At 43.2% G+C, this 15,958-nt stretch overlaps 2 protein-coding genes across 5 annotated transcripts; one reads left to right on the top strand and one right to left on the bottom strand.

Annotated features, from left to right (window-relative positions):
- Positions 1–956: 956 nt before the first annotated feature.
- Positions 957–10,368, bottom strand: cog1 (component of oligomeric golgi complex 1). 2 transcript variants are annotated; one of them, XM_046415948.1, is made up of 16 exons: positions 9,990–10,368; positions 9,287–9,534; positions 8,905–9,086; positions 8,541–8,717; positions 8,270–8,426; positions 7,578–7,788; positions 7,039–7,390; positions 6,025–6,473; positions 4,959–5,105; positions 4,705–4,866; positions 4,436–4,560; positions 3,745–3,853; positions 3,444–3,553; positions 2,333–2,414; positions 2,180–2,203; positions 1,063–1,180 (listed from the first exon to the last, which is right to left on the bottom strand). In XM_046415948.1, the coding sequence occupies exons 1-15, from the start codon at positions 10,293–10,295 to the stop codon at positions 2,195–2,197; spliced, it is 2,826 nt and encodes a 941-aa protein (XP_046271904.1). In that variant the 5' UTR covers positions 10,296–10,368; the 3' UTR covers positions 1,063–1,180; positions 2,180–2,194. The 2 variants fall into 2 exon arrangements, with proteins under 2 accessions (XP_046271903.1, XP_046271904.1); XM_046415947.1 differs by lacking the exon at positions 2,180–2,203 and having other exon boundaries at positions 957–1,180.
- A 1,362-nt stretch (positions 10,369–11,730) lies between these two features.
- Positions 11,731–15,904, top strand: smim22 (small integral membrane protein 22). Of its 3 annotated transcripts, none has more exons than XM_046415302.1 (4): positions 11,731–11,930; positions 13,280–13,420; positions 14,326–14,396; positions 15,088–15,904. In XM_046415302.1, the coding sequence occupies exons 2-4, from the start codon at positions 13,291–13,293 to the stop codon at positions 15,133–15,135; spliced, it is 249 nt and encodes an 82-aa protein (XP_046271258.1). In that variant the 5' UTR covers positions 11,731–11,930; positions 13,280–13,290; the 3' UTR covers positions 15,136–15,904. The 3 variants fall into 3 exon arrangements, with proteins under 3 accessions (XP_046271258.1, XP_046271257.1, XP_046271259.1); XM_046415301.1 differs by having other exon boundaries at positions 11,752–11,930; positions 13,283–13,420; XM_046415303.1 differs by lacking the exon at positions 11,731–11,930 and having other exon boundaries at positions 13,261–13,420.
- The last annotated feature ends 54 nt before the right edge of the window (positions 15,905–15,958 follow it).

Raw genomic sequence — 15,958 nt, 5'->3', positions numbered from 1 at the left:
AAGTTTTTTCCTCACCACTAAATGCTTACTCAGTGTGGGGTTTTGCCCTTGCATTCTCTTCTCTATTTAAATGTGTTGTTGTTGTTGGCACTTCAAATAAAATTGAATTGAATATTCCATTAGACCCCAGAACAGCTGGGGATTCATCTGACCGGCCAAATAGTGTGAATGCATGGCCCGTGTGTCTCGGCTCCATCTGGCACAGGAAATGTTCATAAGCCGAGTGTGAGTGCATGGTGTGCGTGAATAAAATGATTGATCTTATTCTTCATGGTATTTCAAGCATTCTTTTGAAATGTTTTATGGTGTATGTTCATCTTGCCATTACAATAAAAGTTCAACTGATCATCAGCACTGATTGCTTTTTGTCTAGTGCCATCTTCAGGTCAAAATTTTAATCTTGACCTGATGATGGCATTAGACAAAAAAGCAAAAAGCTGATCAAGTTATTAGTTATTATTATTTAATGTGTCTACCAAATTTTAAAACAATTCAATAGTTGTTGAGACATTTTACTAAAATCTAAATATCAACTTTTGGTAGAGGAAACTCATTGGGATTCATCCTCTGGAAACTAGCATCTCTGCTACTTTTTCTGCTCTGGTCTCAACACTAACACCACATAATCCCTTAGAGAGTTGAAATGCTAACTAATTATTATTATTATTATTATTATTAAATAATAACTTGACCCCAACCTTTTCCTTCTCTGTGAAAGTACATACAAAGTTGGTGCGCCAAGTTCACCAAAACAATGTCGCTTATTTTTCTGCTGCTCGTCTTTGCACGAGTGTTAAATAAAATGTAAGCAGTTCATAAAGCTCAGAGCGCGAGCATAGACAACAGTACTGCTGTCAGCGCTTGTGAACCGGCACGCATGAATTCCATGAAAGTGGCTGTGTTTCGTCTCATTCGTCAGATCAATCAGTTCAAGTGGATTAACCCAAGACACGTTCCTCAAAAGACAAAATTATATTTACTATACATATCATTTTTCCAAAGTTTCTGCAAAGGCAAATAAAAAGTCTTGAGCAACAAAGGGTTATTTGGCCATGCCAGACAGCCAGCTAAGTTTGAATAAAGAAGGGGCAGCTGTGTCTTCGTCCTGATCAGCGAGCTGTCTGAACAGGCTGCCCGGCCGCAAGCTGTCTGCGCTGTCTGCTTTGGAGGATGGAGGGGCCTGCAGGAGGAAGGATAAAAATGTCAGGTTTGCTGGTGGCTTGTCCTGTTGGTCATCCTAATTCTTGAGAAATGCAAGTACGACCCAAAGAGCCCTGACCAGGACTGTCACCGCAGGTACGACAGTCCTGGTTTTTGTCTGTTGGAATCGAGGGCTTATAAAATTTATTCAGGATAAAGATGTTGAAAATAAAGTCTTCACCATCAGACAGGTGGAAAGTAACAAAAAATATGATTTGTTCTGAACAAGAAAGGTCTCCTCCATGGTGGCCAAAGATGAACAGTACAGGGAGGTTAGTGTTTAACGCAGTATTCTTCCAGCCACCACTGAGTGGCAGCACTGAGCACTCTGCTGCTGAGCTGCTCCACCATCCTCCACCATCTTTGATTTCACAGGCTTAGGATTCATTTAAATAGAAGAGACTTTTTTTGATCAGACTAATTAGTGATTTTTATTTAATATCTGCCTAATACATTTGTTCTTTACCTTTAAAGTCACTGAGAAGACCATGAAGACTGTCAAGAGAGCATTTCACAAAAACTGCCTACAAAGGCTGGAGTGCTGCGCTGATTTCAAAATGTGACATATTTTGGACAAATCCCAACTTGAGCTGAACAGAGATTTGTTTTGTTTTTTAATTTCTGCTAAGCTTAACACAAACTTAAATAATAATGTGGGACTCTCAAGATGGGATTGGTCCACTCAAAGAGCTAAGAATGCCCCAGGATCACTGCTCCTACCCAATTAAATTCTGTAGTTCACAGCCTTACCTGATCCTGAGCTACATCATGAGCCCAAGCACAGTACGTGAGATTATTGAGAACAGAGCAGAACAGCAGTCTTTAGTTTCATTCCCATCTGACTCCAGAACCATTTCATCACTTCATAATGTATTATCACACTGCAAATGCACCAAAGGTAAACCAAAGCACTACTGGCAATCCAACCAAAACAAAAACACACACACACACACACAGAAATCCTCACTAATGAACTTGCCTGGGTTTCTCGCACTCAAAAATGCTGGGAAAGGCAAAGGATGTAACAACAGACAACATTTAATGGAACAAGACAATGAAAACAAAGACATACTGAGGCTGTCAGCATATGAGAAAACAAGTGAAACAGGGCAGCACCAGCTCTGTTACTCACCAGCTGATGGGCAGCATCAGAGCTCCTGGAGGCTGACTTGGACTTACGCACATTCGACATGCTGAGAGGCAGCAACCCGAACCTGCAGAGGACAGAGGGATCACGGGGAGAATTCAGTCCATATACTGTTTTTGCAATTATAACCTCTGATTAAAAATACACATGTACATATCCTACATAGAGACGGAGACTAGTTCCCTCTTCCTGGTCACTGAAACCGCTGTACTAACCACACTGTATTTGGACATCTAAAAACTCTGATGATTTAAATGCAATTTTTTTTTTTTTTGTAATTTTAAATATTTTATTTGATTATTTTATTTGGTTATTTTGAATAACTTCACTGTGCAATGAAAACCATGTATCTTTATATTTGGTTATTTTGCGTTTCAGATAAATTGACTTGTTGAGAAAATTCTAATTCTCGTGTTAAACAAATCACTCAAAATTTGTCATGATGAACATTTGATAAAAAAATATACATATGTGAATCGGGACAGATATAATTCAATTTGACATATAGCATTCAATTCAATTCAATTCAACTTATTTACATAGCACCAGATCAAAACAACAGCTGTCTCAAAGTAATACTGGTAACACTTTCTATGAAGAGCACATCTACAGTGAGTTATGGAGACATTCATAGTGTATTATAATGCATTCATTATAGTTCATGACTACACACATAAGCACACATAATGCTTCCTGATGCACTATATCAACAATCATCAAACGTTATAAATGTGTAGTATATCAATTCTAAGTTCTGGTGTCTTATAGATGTTTTTGACTAGTTGGAAACTAGACGTTGACTGACAGAGGCTAATGACACATTATGACTACCTATACTCACCTCAGTAATGAGCTGTAATAAGGACTCACAGTATGCTCTAACAGCCCATGGAGTATCATAAGTTAGCATTGTAAGTAAAGTGAAGCACATATTGATATATTTCTAATAATGCATTATAACATTTCATTGTGGTTGCCAGTAAAGTGTAACGTATTTCCATGAATTTTAAAGAATCTAAGCTACATCATAAGCGATTATTATGACACGGCGTGGAGTCTTAGATTGATTGACCTCGTGTTACTGTTGAGGACTGACCTGATCTGGCTGCTGGCCAGTGGCAGGATGTTGTAAGGCTCTTGGGAGTTCACACTGCTGCTCCGTGAGGTGAACTGCTTCTCTGAGCCTGTCAGAAGCCCAAGCAGCACCTGAAACGCAACAATCAATCCCATCACTCAATCCCCAAACGACGCTTCAAGCTGCGTACTCTGTTCGCTTTTACATCTGGACAACAGAGGCCTCATCAACTCACTGTAGCCACTTGTCAAGCTCATTGTGAATGTGTGTGTACATTTAGTGCTAGTGTGTGTGTGTGCGTGTGTGTTTCAGCTGAAAGTACCGAGGTCCTCTGGGACAGACGGTTAAGGTTAGAGTTCAGCAGAGGTGTGAACACGTCCAGGTCAAATGGGTCAATGTAGCTCTCCAGCCAATCACAGACCCCATGGAATCTGGAGGAGAAACAGCATGTTTCAGTTCACCACAACAAAACTTAACCAAAATAACCAAGATATGAGAAATTTCAAGGTGATTTGGATTTTTATAAAAGGAAACTGTACAAGGTTTTATAAATCCGAATATTTTTTTTGCCATAATTTCCTTTCCTCATTTGTATGTATGCAAACAATTAGTTTCTCCACAGAGGTTTGTAAATGAGAAACCAGCTGAGCCTTAAACAGCAGCGTGTAAAACATGGGAATAAAAACTACGCAGGTGGTTCAATCAGAAAGGCCTACATCTCCAAAGAGGGAACACAAACCTGTCCCAGGTAGCCAGCTGGCTACAGAATGTTTTATTGTTGGTGCAGGAGGTGAAAAGAACTTTCTGAATCCAACTGCTTTTAGGTCTCTTTCAAATTAGGCTACTATTCATTTCTTTTTTAAAAACAAAAGAAGAATTCATGCAGGTTTGGGTAGCCTTTCCAGGGCTCCTTTTCAGATCAGATCCAATATTTTGTACCTCTAATACCTCGAGCTTTGTAGAGAGTACACCAAAATGGCCGCCTGTGATCAATTTCTGAAAATAGACATTACCTGGGGTCTTGGTGGGATCGGGAGCTCTTGCCTTCCTCCAGTCTGCTGCCCAGTGTGGTGTTGAGGTAACGAAGGTCAAACAACAGCTGCAAGGCTCTGTTCTGAGTCATGGGGAATACCCCCTCCTGGAGGACGGAGGAAGAGAGAGGGAAATTCAAGACACTAATGCGTATCTAACAAATGGACAAAAAAAGCCCACTTCCCAAGCTGATCCTCTTTTTTTGCAATGCACTATCAACTCTGTGTGTGTGTGTGTGAGACGAAGTTACCCTGCTGCAAGCCTGCTGTGTGAGTGTGTGGTAGTGTTGAAGGGCCTGAGCCAGACAGGCCTGCAGCAGCTCCTGCAGGGTGGGCCGGGGCAGAGCGTGGCCCCCCACCCTGTTCACCTCCACGCACAGCTGGAAGAGCAACGTCTGAACAAACCAAGATGGCTGAAGAAGACAGAAGTTTCGGATTAGTCATTACTGGAATAAAAATTCATTGCGCTCCCCGGCTGTGTCCGAGTCCCTCTCGTGTGGCTGACCTGGACTGGAAGACGGATTTTGGATGTGACGTTGCTCCCGGACTCTGCTTCTTCCTGGATCTCCAGATCCTCCCAGTTTGTTGCCGTTGTCAGGATGGCACCAGCAGGTTCAGCATGCAGCGCCGTGCCAAACTTATCCAGCAGCACCTGTCACAACACCACACACTGTCACTAGTCTTGAAAGAAATTCAACAAGGTTGTCCGTCTTCCGTGTTGGATACCTGGGAGCAGCAGAGTAAAGCTTAAATTATCAGCTCATCATACTAAACTGCAACCTTTTACACTGCAGCTGGAACCCCCTCGATGTAGGCAAGATTCTCAGCTGTGTGAGTGTATAAAAAAAAACACCCAAAAAACTGCAGTCAGTTTGCATTATGTGCCATGCAAGTGATGATTCTTTCTGACCAATCAGTGGTCTGCATTGTTTGAGTATAAGGTCAGCTCACTTGGAACCTTCACTGAGACGATATCAAAAAAGCACCAAGTACAGTCAACAAGCTTTGACAATGGAAAAACCAAAAAGAGCTGTACCATGCAGAAACCAGGAGGATCTAAATGCTAAAAGAGCTGCACAGTCATTTGAAACATTGTTACTAGAACTATACTGATTAGTGCAACTCCAAATTCCTTGAAAACCATTCAAGTACTGAGATCATATGATGACACCTGATCCATGTCCGTATTCTACTGTGAGGTGAAGTTGAGAGCTCCAAAAGCTATTAAGAGGACTTTGAGCTAGGATTATTTTGTTGCACAGAATGCTAATGTTGCTCTGTGTACGCCGAATGTCTCTATAGGCAATTGTTGACCAAAATAATCTATAACCATTAATGCGGTGTTCGATCTTACAGCTGCTCAGAGGCTCTTCTTTTCACATTGTGAGGTTAAGGCCTGATTTTTGGTGCTGGACAGCCTTTTGTTCAGCCTTTTGTTCTCTGACTGAATCAGAGGTCCACAATTGTTTCTATACTGTTTGGATCTGAACATAATTAGCTGAATGACTTCACATTACATGCAACAAATTAATTTTTGCACATATACATCTACATTTCTGACAGTGTCTGACTTTGGAGAGGGCGGAGCTCCAGATGCGGTATGCCTCCATGCTGCAGTCGAGAAGCTCCTCCTTCAGACCTGTCCAACTGGCCTGCGCAGGGCTGACCTCTGTGGTGGCCCGGGCTTTTCCCAGCTTCTTGCTCTGTCTGGGGGTTCCTTTAGCTGTGGCCTCTGATCTGCTCTGCTTGCCCAAAATGCAGTGCTTCAGGTTGGGACAGAGTTCAGCCATGGACTGGCACAGCCTGGCCACGAAAAGGACAGAACTGAGGCGGGCTGGGCTGGGGTCCGGTGAGGCTACAGCCAGTTCAGAGCGGATGGCGGACAGGATGTGGCGGACGCAGGCCAGGCAGCCTTTCCGTAAAGCCTCCTCGACTGCTGGTGAGTCTGTGAAGCGGTTAAAAGAGGATGCTGACGAGCCCTCGGTGGGACCAGAGGAGTTGACTGAGATGGAGGAAGACCCTGTCGGGCACAGTGTGAAAGATTTAACACTGTTTAGGGTGTGATAATAACACTGGGTTAGTATACATCTGCCAAATAATTATACTGAAGAAGAGTCTATTGCTGTGCTATTGCGGAGCTAAATGCTAACGTCATCATGCTAACATTTAGGAGGTACAGTATAAAGTTTACCATTACCATCACTGCAATCTTTACCATTTTACTTTTTACATTTACCAACTGGCATTAAGGCTGACTTTAATGGTTATTTCCATTACAGATTAATCTGTCAGTTATTTTCACAATTAATTGATCATTTGGTCTATAAAATATCGCAAAATTGTGTAATCTTCTCATTACAAGAGCCCAAAGTAAAGTGCTTAAATTGCGTCTTTTGTCCAACCAACAGTCCAGAACCCAAATCTCTTTTGCTAGCAGCAAATCCTTACATTTAAAAAGAAAAGAATCTCAGTCTAGCTGGCATGTGATTACTTTGATCTGAAATGATTCTACTCTTTTGCAGATTTATAGCAGGTGCTTGGACATTTGGAACTTGCCTGGAGAGCTAGGCTGGGACTGCTCTTACCTGTGTCCTGTGAGGGAAGGTAGTACTGAAGATCGTCCAGCCTGGCCTTTAGCTTTGCATCCAAGGAGGAGCAGAAGTTTTGAACACAGGGAGTCAGGGCCTGGGTCTTCATGGCCAGGCTACTCCTCTGGTGCTGCTGCCCCCGCTGGGAGACGCTGACCCACCCTGCATCGCTCAGAAGATCCCCCGGAGACTCAGACCACAGGAAGGAGGCCACATCTACCTCGTACTGGGCTCCGCGGCCTGAAACAGGGTTGGTTTGGTTGGTCTGGCCCTCCAGATCCCTCACAGCTGAGGTGAGAAGCTGGACGGAGCTCATCGAGATGGCTTCAGTTTCTTCTTTGGTGATGGCCTAAAAGAATGAGAAAAAGGAATCATTGAAATATTTCAATATGTACAATCTTTGGTGCATCAGCATGCAGACCTGTCACTACTTTGATACTGAGCATGACAAAAAATTTTAGGCACGAATGCATATAGAGTAAATAGATAGATGCTGAAAACCTTTAACAGTAATAATCACTGTGAAGCGCACTAACCTGCAGGCGCTGAAGGAAGAGCTGCTGCAGGAAGTCATCCCAGACAGCCAGCGGGTGCTCCAGCAGCCGCTGGCACACAGTGCTCCAATGCTGACTGATGGAGTCAGTAGACAGGAGGTCCCACACGGCGTCTCTAATGGCTGCCAACCCCTTCAGGCTCTTCACATAGACCAGAAGGCTCCCTACGCCGTGGCAGATGTCCTCCTTACAGCTGAAAACACATGAGAGATTCAAAAAGCAATGATTAGCTATCAGCACAAAATCAGCCATTGGTCTGATGATTTATTCAAGTCAGAGTAAAATCCAAAGGCATGGAAAACACTTTGAGACTTGCTTCAATCAATAAAGTAAATATATTGTAAGTTTTAGTGAATATTTGTTAGGTTGCATTTTTTTTTCACCCCTAAGCTGTTGTCAGTGAAAATCAATCTTTCACACAGTTTTCACATTAGAAACCTACCAGCAGAGTGGGATTATGCCCACTGAGCCACACGGGAGGCCTTTAATGTTTAGGCTTATGTTTGGAAACTAGACTCTACATAATTAACATGATTTACAGATGGGTTATCATTAAACCAGTCTCTGTGGTTTCACATTTTAATAATGAGACGTTTATGTCTGACTTTGAAAAACACACAAGACAAAAAGAAATGTGAAAAAGAAGAGCGGTGTCCTGATTTGCCAGAGCTTACGTGTCAATCCACTGCTGTAATGTGTCCCGCAGCTGCTCTGTCTGGATCGGCTGAGCCAGGGTGCGAAGGGTGGGCTGGAACTCGGTGATGGATGGAGGAAGGTACTTGAACCAGCTGCCAGTACTCGTCTCTTCCTGCAACACCCTCTTTCCTTTACCTGAGGAGAGAGATGGGAAAACGAGCTCAATCCTATTTAAGGCCTGTTTTAAATAGCTCTCAGTTAGAAACCAATTAGAAGTGTCAAGACCTCCAGGACACCCCAGCTGTTTACCTGCTGGCGTGGTGGAAGTGACATTCTCCAGGATAGAGAAGAGCATGCCACAGCTCAGGACTCCCTCCACCGGCCTGGGGCCTCCCTCTGGGGGCAGGTAGAAGACGGCGTAAGCCTGGAACAGAGTGGTGACCAGCAGTTCCACCAGGCTGCACACCTGAGCCTTGATCCCCGCACCTGGACAGAGAACATGTTTATGAACCGGTAGACATTTTAGCTTCACTGAGATGTCACAAAATACTGACACTGAAAACATTTCCTGCTCTGCTTGACAGCAAAATATTTCAAGCAACACTTCTTCACTTCATGCCTTCTACATAATGCCTACATAAGCCTTCATAAAGTGTTAGGAATGGTAAAATACCATGCTGTGGCTGGTTGAGGAGCAGATGAATAGAGGCCTTTCGGGCCAGTAGGAAGTCAGCCAGGGCCTGGCGTGGCGAGCTGTCCTCCAGCAGCATGGTGGACACCAAAGCCTCTGCGATGGCCTGGTCCGACACCGCCCGGCCCCGAAGTAGAGACCTGCTGTCCAGGAGAATGGTGGATCTGCAAGAGAACAGACTAGTTACTGACCTATGACTTGGCTTTCACTTACTGACCCCTAGTTGGGTCTCCTATATATGTCCATCTCTCATTCTTTCAGTAGAAGCCCGGATTATCTCCATTTGAGTCACTACCCAGCAAGCAGGATTTTACTTGATGACGTTTTGTCTCTACAAAGACACAAGTAAGAAAACATCCTGTACCTGAAATGTCCAGTGGTGGCAACCTGTCGGACCAGGATAGGAAAGCGGGCCAGCACGGGGCTGTAGTGACCACTTGTAGTGGTGTCCAGCTGCAGCAGACTGTGGAGATGGCAGCACAGCAGGTAGAGCTGCGTGGCCTGGAGGTAGTGGGACGCCTCCATGGCGCTCCAGATGCGTTCTGGGATCTCCAGGAGGAGCTTGATCTGGGAGGCCATGGTGTAGAACTTCTCCTGCCACTGCCTCTGGCTCTGTGACGACAAGGACACAGCGCTTACTCCTATGTGTGATAAGCTAAAAACAAAGCCAAAAACTTGGGCTAACACATGGAATGAATTTCATTTGAGGGACAGAAGCAATGATTTGATGATAACAAGGAGCTGGCTTATCCGGAATCCGGATCGGAAAGCTGCCGTGTGTTCCAAAGAGGCGTGGAAATGAACGCTGGATTTGTGAAAGTTGGGATGCAGCTGACAGATACGCTACGCACAGCCATGTTTTCATGGTGACTTATTGGGCATTTTGCCCTGAGTACCCATCAAGTGTAATGTAACGTTTTAATTCGTGTGTCTGCTTTCATGTCACCGATATAATAATCAATTGGCGTCTTTTTTAAATGAAGTTTAGTGCTCCTAAGATGACGGAACTCATCCGGCTTTGACGCAGGTGTAACGGTGAGACAAATGCAGCCAGGTAAGCCGTTCACCTCCTGTCTGCTGCTAGCCGCGCTGGCTTTGCCTTGTTTCAGCCTGTGGCAGTACTGGTGCATGTCCTGGATGGACTGGACGACACTCTCCGAGCACTGCCTCATCTCTCCGATGGTGTCAGCGGCGTCGATCAGGTCCCGATAGCGCTCCCCCACCATCTGCCTCAGCTCCTCCTTCTTCTGCTCGATCTCGCCGCGGACTTTGCGTTCGATGTGGCGGATCTGCTCAGTGTTATAGCGCTCGAAGAGAACGCCCGGGTCCTTGATCTCCGAGACCCGGAGCGGCAGCCCTTGATCCTCAGCCATCACACCTCCAAAGCAACTTCAACCGCTGAAGGAAGTCCAACCCGGAAGACCCGGGGATGTACACTTCCCATCTCCACGTAAGCAAAATGTGACGACGACTGAGGTACGCTGCGTTTATTGGTCACCAAAGTTGTCTGTCAGGAAACATTTCCGGTACGTTGAGTGCACCCACCCACGCTGCTCAGCCAATCAAATCATCCCAAACTGTTTTTTTTCCCCCTGATAACATTAAGAGAGACGGTGGATGCAGACTGTATTTACATCAGTGATGGATGATGAGTGATAATATTATTTTATTCTGTTTTAAATGTAAATTTGTGTGCAGGCCTCGGATTCAAATCGCAGCTCTGTGAGTATGTTAAGATTTTTCATTTCAAAAATGTAACTGCTGAATACAAAATTGTTACTGCCTCAGTGAAAAGTCAGTTGTCAGTTGTGACCTGTAAGGTTCATCATGACCTTGACCAGCTTGTACTGACCATATCCTGTTTGACCCGACCAGGAGCAGCGCTCAGCTGTCAATCATGACACACTTTGGGAAAAAAATGTATTTGTATTTGATGATTTGAAGTTTTAGTTTGTTGTTGTTTAGTTGGGGGCAGCCGTGGCCTAGAGGTTGGAGAAATAATGTGAGGTGGAGTGATTGATGTGAAAAAAATGCTCCCTGATGTGCCCTTGAACAAGGCACTTAACCCCCCAATATGCTCCCCCGGCGCTTGATGCTGCCCACTGCTCCTGTGTGTGTTTCACTGCATGTAATTTGCATGTGTGTGTTCAACTAAGGTCAAATGCAGAAGATGAATTCAGTGTGTATGTAAAAATATATATACTGTCAATAAAACTGATTCTTCTTCTTCTTCTTCGTAGTCCCCTCTGCTAACATGGAGGGAGAAGGGTTAAGAGCTTTACTGCAGCCATCCACCACTGGCAATCCAGATGTTTTATTTACACTTTTATTTACACAGCTTTACATGCAGCCACTGCTCTAAACTAGTGGTGTTATGATAAAAAGCTGCTGGTACATCAACATGTTGTTTTGACATTTAATCAGAATCATATATACTAGGGATTTTCATTGGTAGCTTGGTGCATAAGAAAAAGCAGTAGAAGAGAGAAAAAAATTGAAGAATAGAAAACAAGTACTAAACAGGTCAAGAGTATCATCAGTTTTATTATCATGTTATCAGTTTGTACTTTTTATCTCAATACGATCTCTTAGTGAGTGCTAATTATGTGACAGTAAACAATTTCCAAAGTATTATGAATAATTATTTTTCATCATAAATGGTTTTCTTCCTCTTTTCCCTGGCGGAAATGATCTTTCCTACAGAGCCACAGAAGAGCAGCTCTTCGTTTCTTCACCAACCATCAGCCAGGTATACGCACAGGTATACGCACAGGCATACGCACAGGTACACGCAGAGCTTTGGAGCTTTTTGGGCTTTTCCTTTCCGTCAGTCTGCACCGTGTCGTGATGACTGGGGAGGCCATCATAAGAGCACTGGGCGACAGTTTGTTTTCAAACGAGCGGAGACGGGTGGAGTTCACTAAGTGCGTCACTAACAGGTGAGTTATGTCGACCTTAGTACCCGGAAGGAAAAAGACAAAAAAGACAACAAGCGACTCCGGTTACAGGTAAGCAGCTTCCTCTTCACACCAAATTAACTCAATGTGTAGCCTGGATTATGAACAATACGTTTATATTTTTGCACATAAACATTTTAAAACTGTAGTTTTACGTTTTCCCGGGCGAATGAATTCTGACAGAGAGGTTATAGTAAGGCACTAATGATGTCTGCCTAGTTACCAGTCGAAACAAACACAACAGCAGCCTAGTTGGAAACCGGATGCTAAAGCAAAACGCATTTCGCGGTTATATTATATATGATAAAATTGGGCTTCTGGAGTCCATTAACATGACACTGGGACAGAAAAAAATGAGGCTAAATAAAAAACTGTCCTTATTCAATCAATTATTTCCACTCGTGCTTTCCCTACTGTGGCATGTCAAAATGGCTGTGCTAAATGAAGGCGCTCTGTTGTTTTTAATTAAGGGCCATTTCTCCCTCTCCCCTTTTCTTTTTCTTTTAAGCTTTCTTTTTCATTTGTCAAATTTACTGCCAGGTCATTGTTATCAGGAATGAAAGATGTGTGTGTGTGTGTGTGTGTGTGTTCAAATCTGGGCCCTTCTGTGTGGAGTTAGCATGTTCTCCCTGCGCCTGCGTGTGTTTTCTCCGGTGTGTGTATGATGTATAAATATGAGTGTTTTTCAGTGTGAGATTGAAATGTGTTTGAGTAAGTGCGCAGGCGCAACCGTCCTTCGTTCACATTGCTCTCCTGAAAGCCTTGCACCTACGTGTGTGCGTATAGCTACTTCCTCTACACCGAATAACAGACTGTTTCACCATACACATGAGCAAATCTGCACTGAGCAGATATTACACTGTTATCTGTTTTGAAAACTCAAGTTCCCTTTTTTTGCTGCCATTAAAGGATCTCTTAATGTCCAATATGGACACCTGACTGTTGTTTTGAGACTTGGAAAAAAACTAACTTATCCTTTAATCACACATTAAATAAAGAAGGATTTATTTATTTATTTATTTGGTGGACAAGAGTTCAGGTACGTTCACAGATCTGTTTCAGGGTCAGATCTCACATACTTGTCTGATGTTTGGGTGGTTCAGCAAACAGGTGGATAACCCAGCTGCTTTTCATATCGATTCCTGGCTCGTGATATTATCCTGCTTTCCAAAGGTTTCCAAGACTTTCATATCCTCACAGCTTGCTGTACCTCTCTAATAACATTTCAAATCAGGTTTTCTTCTATGATTAATAATTCAAATTGAAATTCTAACGTCCTCTTCTTTTTCTATGGATTGTCATTAGGAAGATACTTGTGAGCTGTGTGCTGCGAGACGCATAGTGTTTCATTTCTGTGCTCGTACACTCGGATGGCGGTGACCTGTGTGTGTTTCTGAAAGCAGACAGAGCAATGGAGCAGAGGAACCTGGCACAGGATTTTGAGAATCAGTTCAATGATGTGGTTTCCAGACTGCAGTCCAAGCAGTTCTTCCAGTCGGACTGGGACATTGCCTCTTTTGCGCTGTTCTTCATCTTCATCGGTGAGTGGAGGAAATGGATTCTACATGCAAAGATGTTCTGATGAGTTCTAAAGTTTTTTTTTACTGAGGACAGATGCTAGATAGAAAATGAGCAGAAACAGATTAAAAGTTTACATTTTAATACTCCCCACTACCTCTTCAGACACACCGCCATCACCACTCACCTCTAAACAACAACTTATAGTACCGTATTCAGATTCCAAAGATCTCAACTTTTCCACCATTGTGGGGGCAGCCGTGGCCTAGAGGTTGGAGAAGCGGCTTGTGATCGAAGGGTCACCGGTTCGATTCCCCCACCAGTGGAAAGTACTGACTCAACCCTTCTTTGTATGAAGGGTTGAATATTCTGTTCCATTAAAAATGCTCATATATCAACTGCACCCTGTCATATGTCAGATGCTTTCACTGCCAGGGCTCCTAGCTTCAGTTATAATAATCCGTTCTTATAGTTCATCCACACCAAACTCATCCAACAATGTCTTTATGGACTTTGCTTTGTGCACTGGGGCACAGTCATGCAGGAATAGAAAAGGGCCTTTGACAAACTGTTGCCACAAAGTGGGAAGCATAGCATCCAAAATGTCTTGGTATGCTGAAGCATTTCTCTTCACTGGAAGTACCTGAAAAACAGCTCCATAAAGAGGTGTGTCTGCATACTTTTGTCTCTATAGTGTAGCATAAAGTTATAAGACCAAAACTGAATAAAACAAACAGTACATATAAGATAAAGGCAATACACAACACCAGGCAAACAATACCAAAATGACAAGTGTTCTAAAGCACCTTGAGGAGCTGGTGGACTGGAAAAGCGCTTTATAAATGCAGTTTTAAATTCTACACTGAACACTGATGTTCTCTGCTGTCTCACTGTTGTGCTCTGTTTGTGTGTGTGTGTGTGTTTCCAGGTGTGGTTCTGCTACTGGTCATCCTGGTCCTCATCCGCTGTTGCTGCTGCTGCTGCTGTGATGAGGAGAAGGTAAACACACACACACACACACACACACAACCAAACCCTAACCAGGGCCTCAGGAAAATAAAGCACCTGGACCGGTCTTTGGTCCTCATGAGGACTACTGTTCTGATAAGGCAACAGAAACACACACACACACACACACACACACACACACACACACACAAGAGAGCATGAAGGAAAACACACAGCTGCTGTAGTGAGGGGCTGGCACAAAGGCAGATATCAAACAAAGGATGCGTTAATGACACTGTGTGCTTATTTACCAGACGGTTTCCTGACTGGGCATCATGTCCAGGAGTCTCCGTCAGTTGTCTTGCAGCTATCTGATTGTTAATATCCCACAATCTCTTACTATATTCAGTTCAATTCAATTTATTTATACAGTGCCAAATCGCAACAAAAGTCGTCTCACGTGCAGTTAGAGCAGGTTCAACTGATGTAATTGAAGAGAATAAATGTATAATATCAACAAGGTAAAGAAAAATATTAATGTAGATGATTTCAAATTATTAAATGAGAAAATAACAGACAAAAAGGAAACAAATGTCTTACTGTTGTTACCGTTGTCCACTGAGTAAATACGTACAGTTTAAGATGCCTACACAGAAAGAGCAAAAAGCCAGAAAGAAGCATTTTATTTTACTAGTCTGATCACAACAGCGGAAAATAATTCACAATTACACTTCCTCCGCAGCCTCGAAGACGGAGGGTTGGAATAGAGAACATGGCTCTCGAGCGCTGACAGCTCAACTGCACTGATTAAGTATTGTGAAGGTCGATGAAGCACCGATCACCACTCTGTAACCACACTGAATCTTCCTGCACAGAATCATTTGTCGGTCACCGGCTCTTTGCCACACACTTATGGAAATTTACCGCACGTGATCTTGTCGATGTGGGGCTTATTGCTAGGATACCACAGAGGAGCTGGAAAACCGTGTGTGTTTTTAATGCCTCTGTAGATTTCAATGTCACTTCCTCTTCTTTTATATTCACTTTGAAGGTTTTACTAAATAACAAATACATAAAAGCAATAAAAAGTGTGAATTTTGCTCTCCTTTTATGTATTTTCTTCTCATCATGCTGTGTTCATTTTATGGAGCTCTTTTCTCACCAAAGAGACACAGAGATGTTTGTAGAGAACAGAGTACAGAAGTAGACAGATGTGCTGGTGTTGTTCAGGACAGGAGACTCGGTCCCAGCTGGATCACTAAGAGCTATAAACTGCTCCCGCCCAAACACATCTCCATGTGACACACAGATCACCATTTGAAAGGCCCTTATAAAGTCCCTCATGTGATTTCCTGCTCTGCAGAAATGTGTCCCTTTTGTGGATTCAGAACAGTTTTGTAATATTGTTCTGCCTGCTGCAGGTTGGTTTAAAAGCTCCGTAGTGTTGATGCAAACCTGAGGTACATGTCCATGGAAAGTCTTTAATGGTGAATCGACAGAAAAAAGATGTAAAACATATGAATAACCAAATAATTAATAAAGAAATTATTAAAACTCCAGTCAATATTGTGTTTTTTAACAAGTCAAGCAAAGTTAAAGAGGAAGACATGGGC

This window comes from Scatophagus argus, chromosome 16, assembly GCF_020382885.2.
Source record: "Scatophagus argus isolate fScaArg1 chromosome 16, fScaArg1.pri, whole genome shotgun sequence".
In the NCBI taxonomy this organism is placed as follows: Eukaryota; Metazoa; Chordata; class Actinopteri; family Scatophagidae; genus Scatophagus; species Scatophagus argus.
Note: the sequence above shows the minus strand (reverse complement) of the source record. Positions and strands in the feature narration are given on the sequence as shown.

Coding starts and splice junctions, on each gene's coding strand:
- smim22 (XM_046415302.1), top strand. CDS start 13,291: ATGGAGCAGAGGAACCTGGCACAGGATTTTGAGAATCAGTTCAATGAT. Junction 13,421..14,325: donor GCTGTTCTTCATCTTCATCG/GTGAGTGGAGGA, acceptor GTGTGTTTCCAG/GTGTGGTTCTGCTACTGGTC. Junction 14,397..15,087: donor GCTGCTGTGATGAGGAGAAG/GTAAACACACAC, acceptor CTTCCTCCGCAG/CCTCGAAGACGGAGGGTTGG.
- cog1 (XM_046415947.1), bottom strand. CDS start 10,295: ATGGCTGAGGATCAAGGGCTGCCGCTCCGGGTCTCGGAGATCAAGGAC. Junction 7,391..7,577: donor TCTTCCTTCAGCGCCTGCAG/GTTAGTGCGCTT, acceptor TCATTCTTTTAG/GCCATCACCAAAGAAGAAAC. Junction 4,561..4,704: donor CACAGCAGGCTTGCAGCAGG/GTAACTTCGTCT, acceptor TCCGTCCTCCAG/GAGGGGGTATTCCCCATGAC.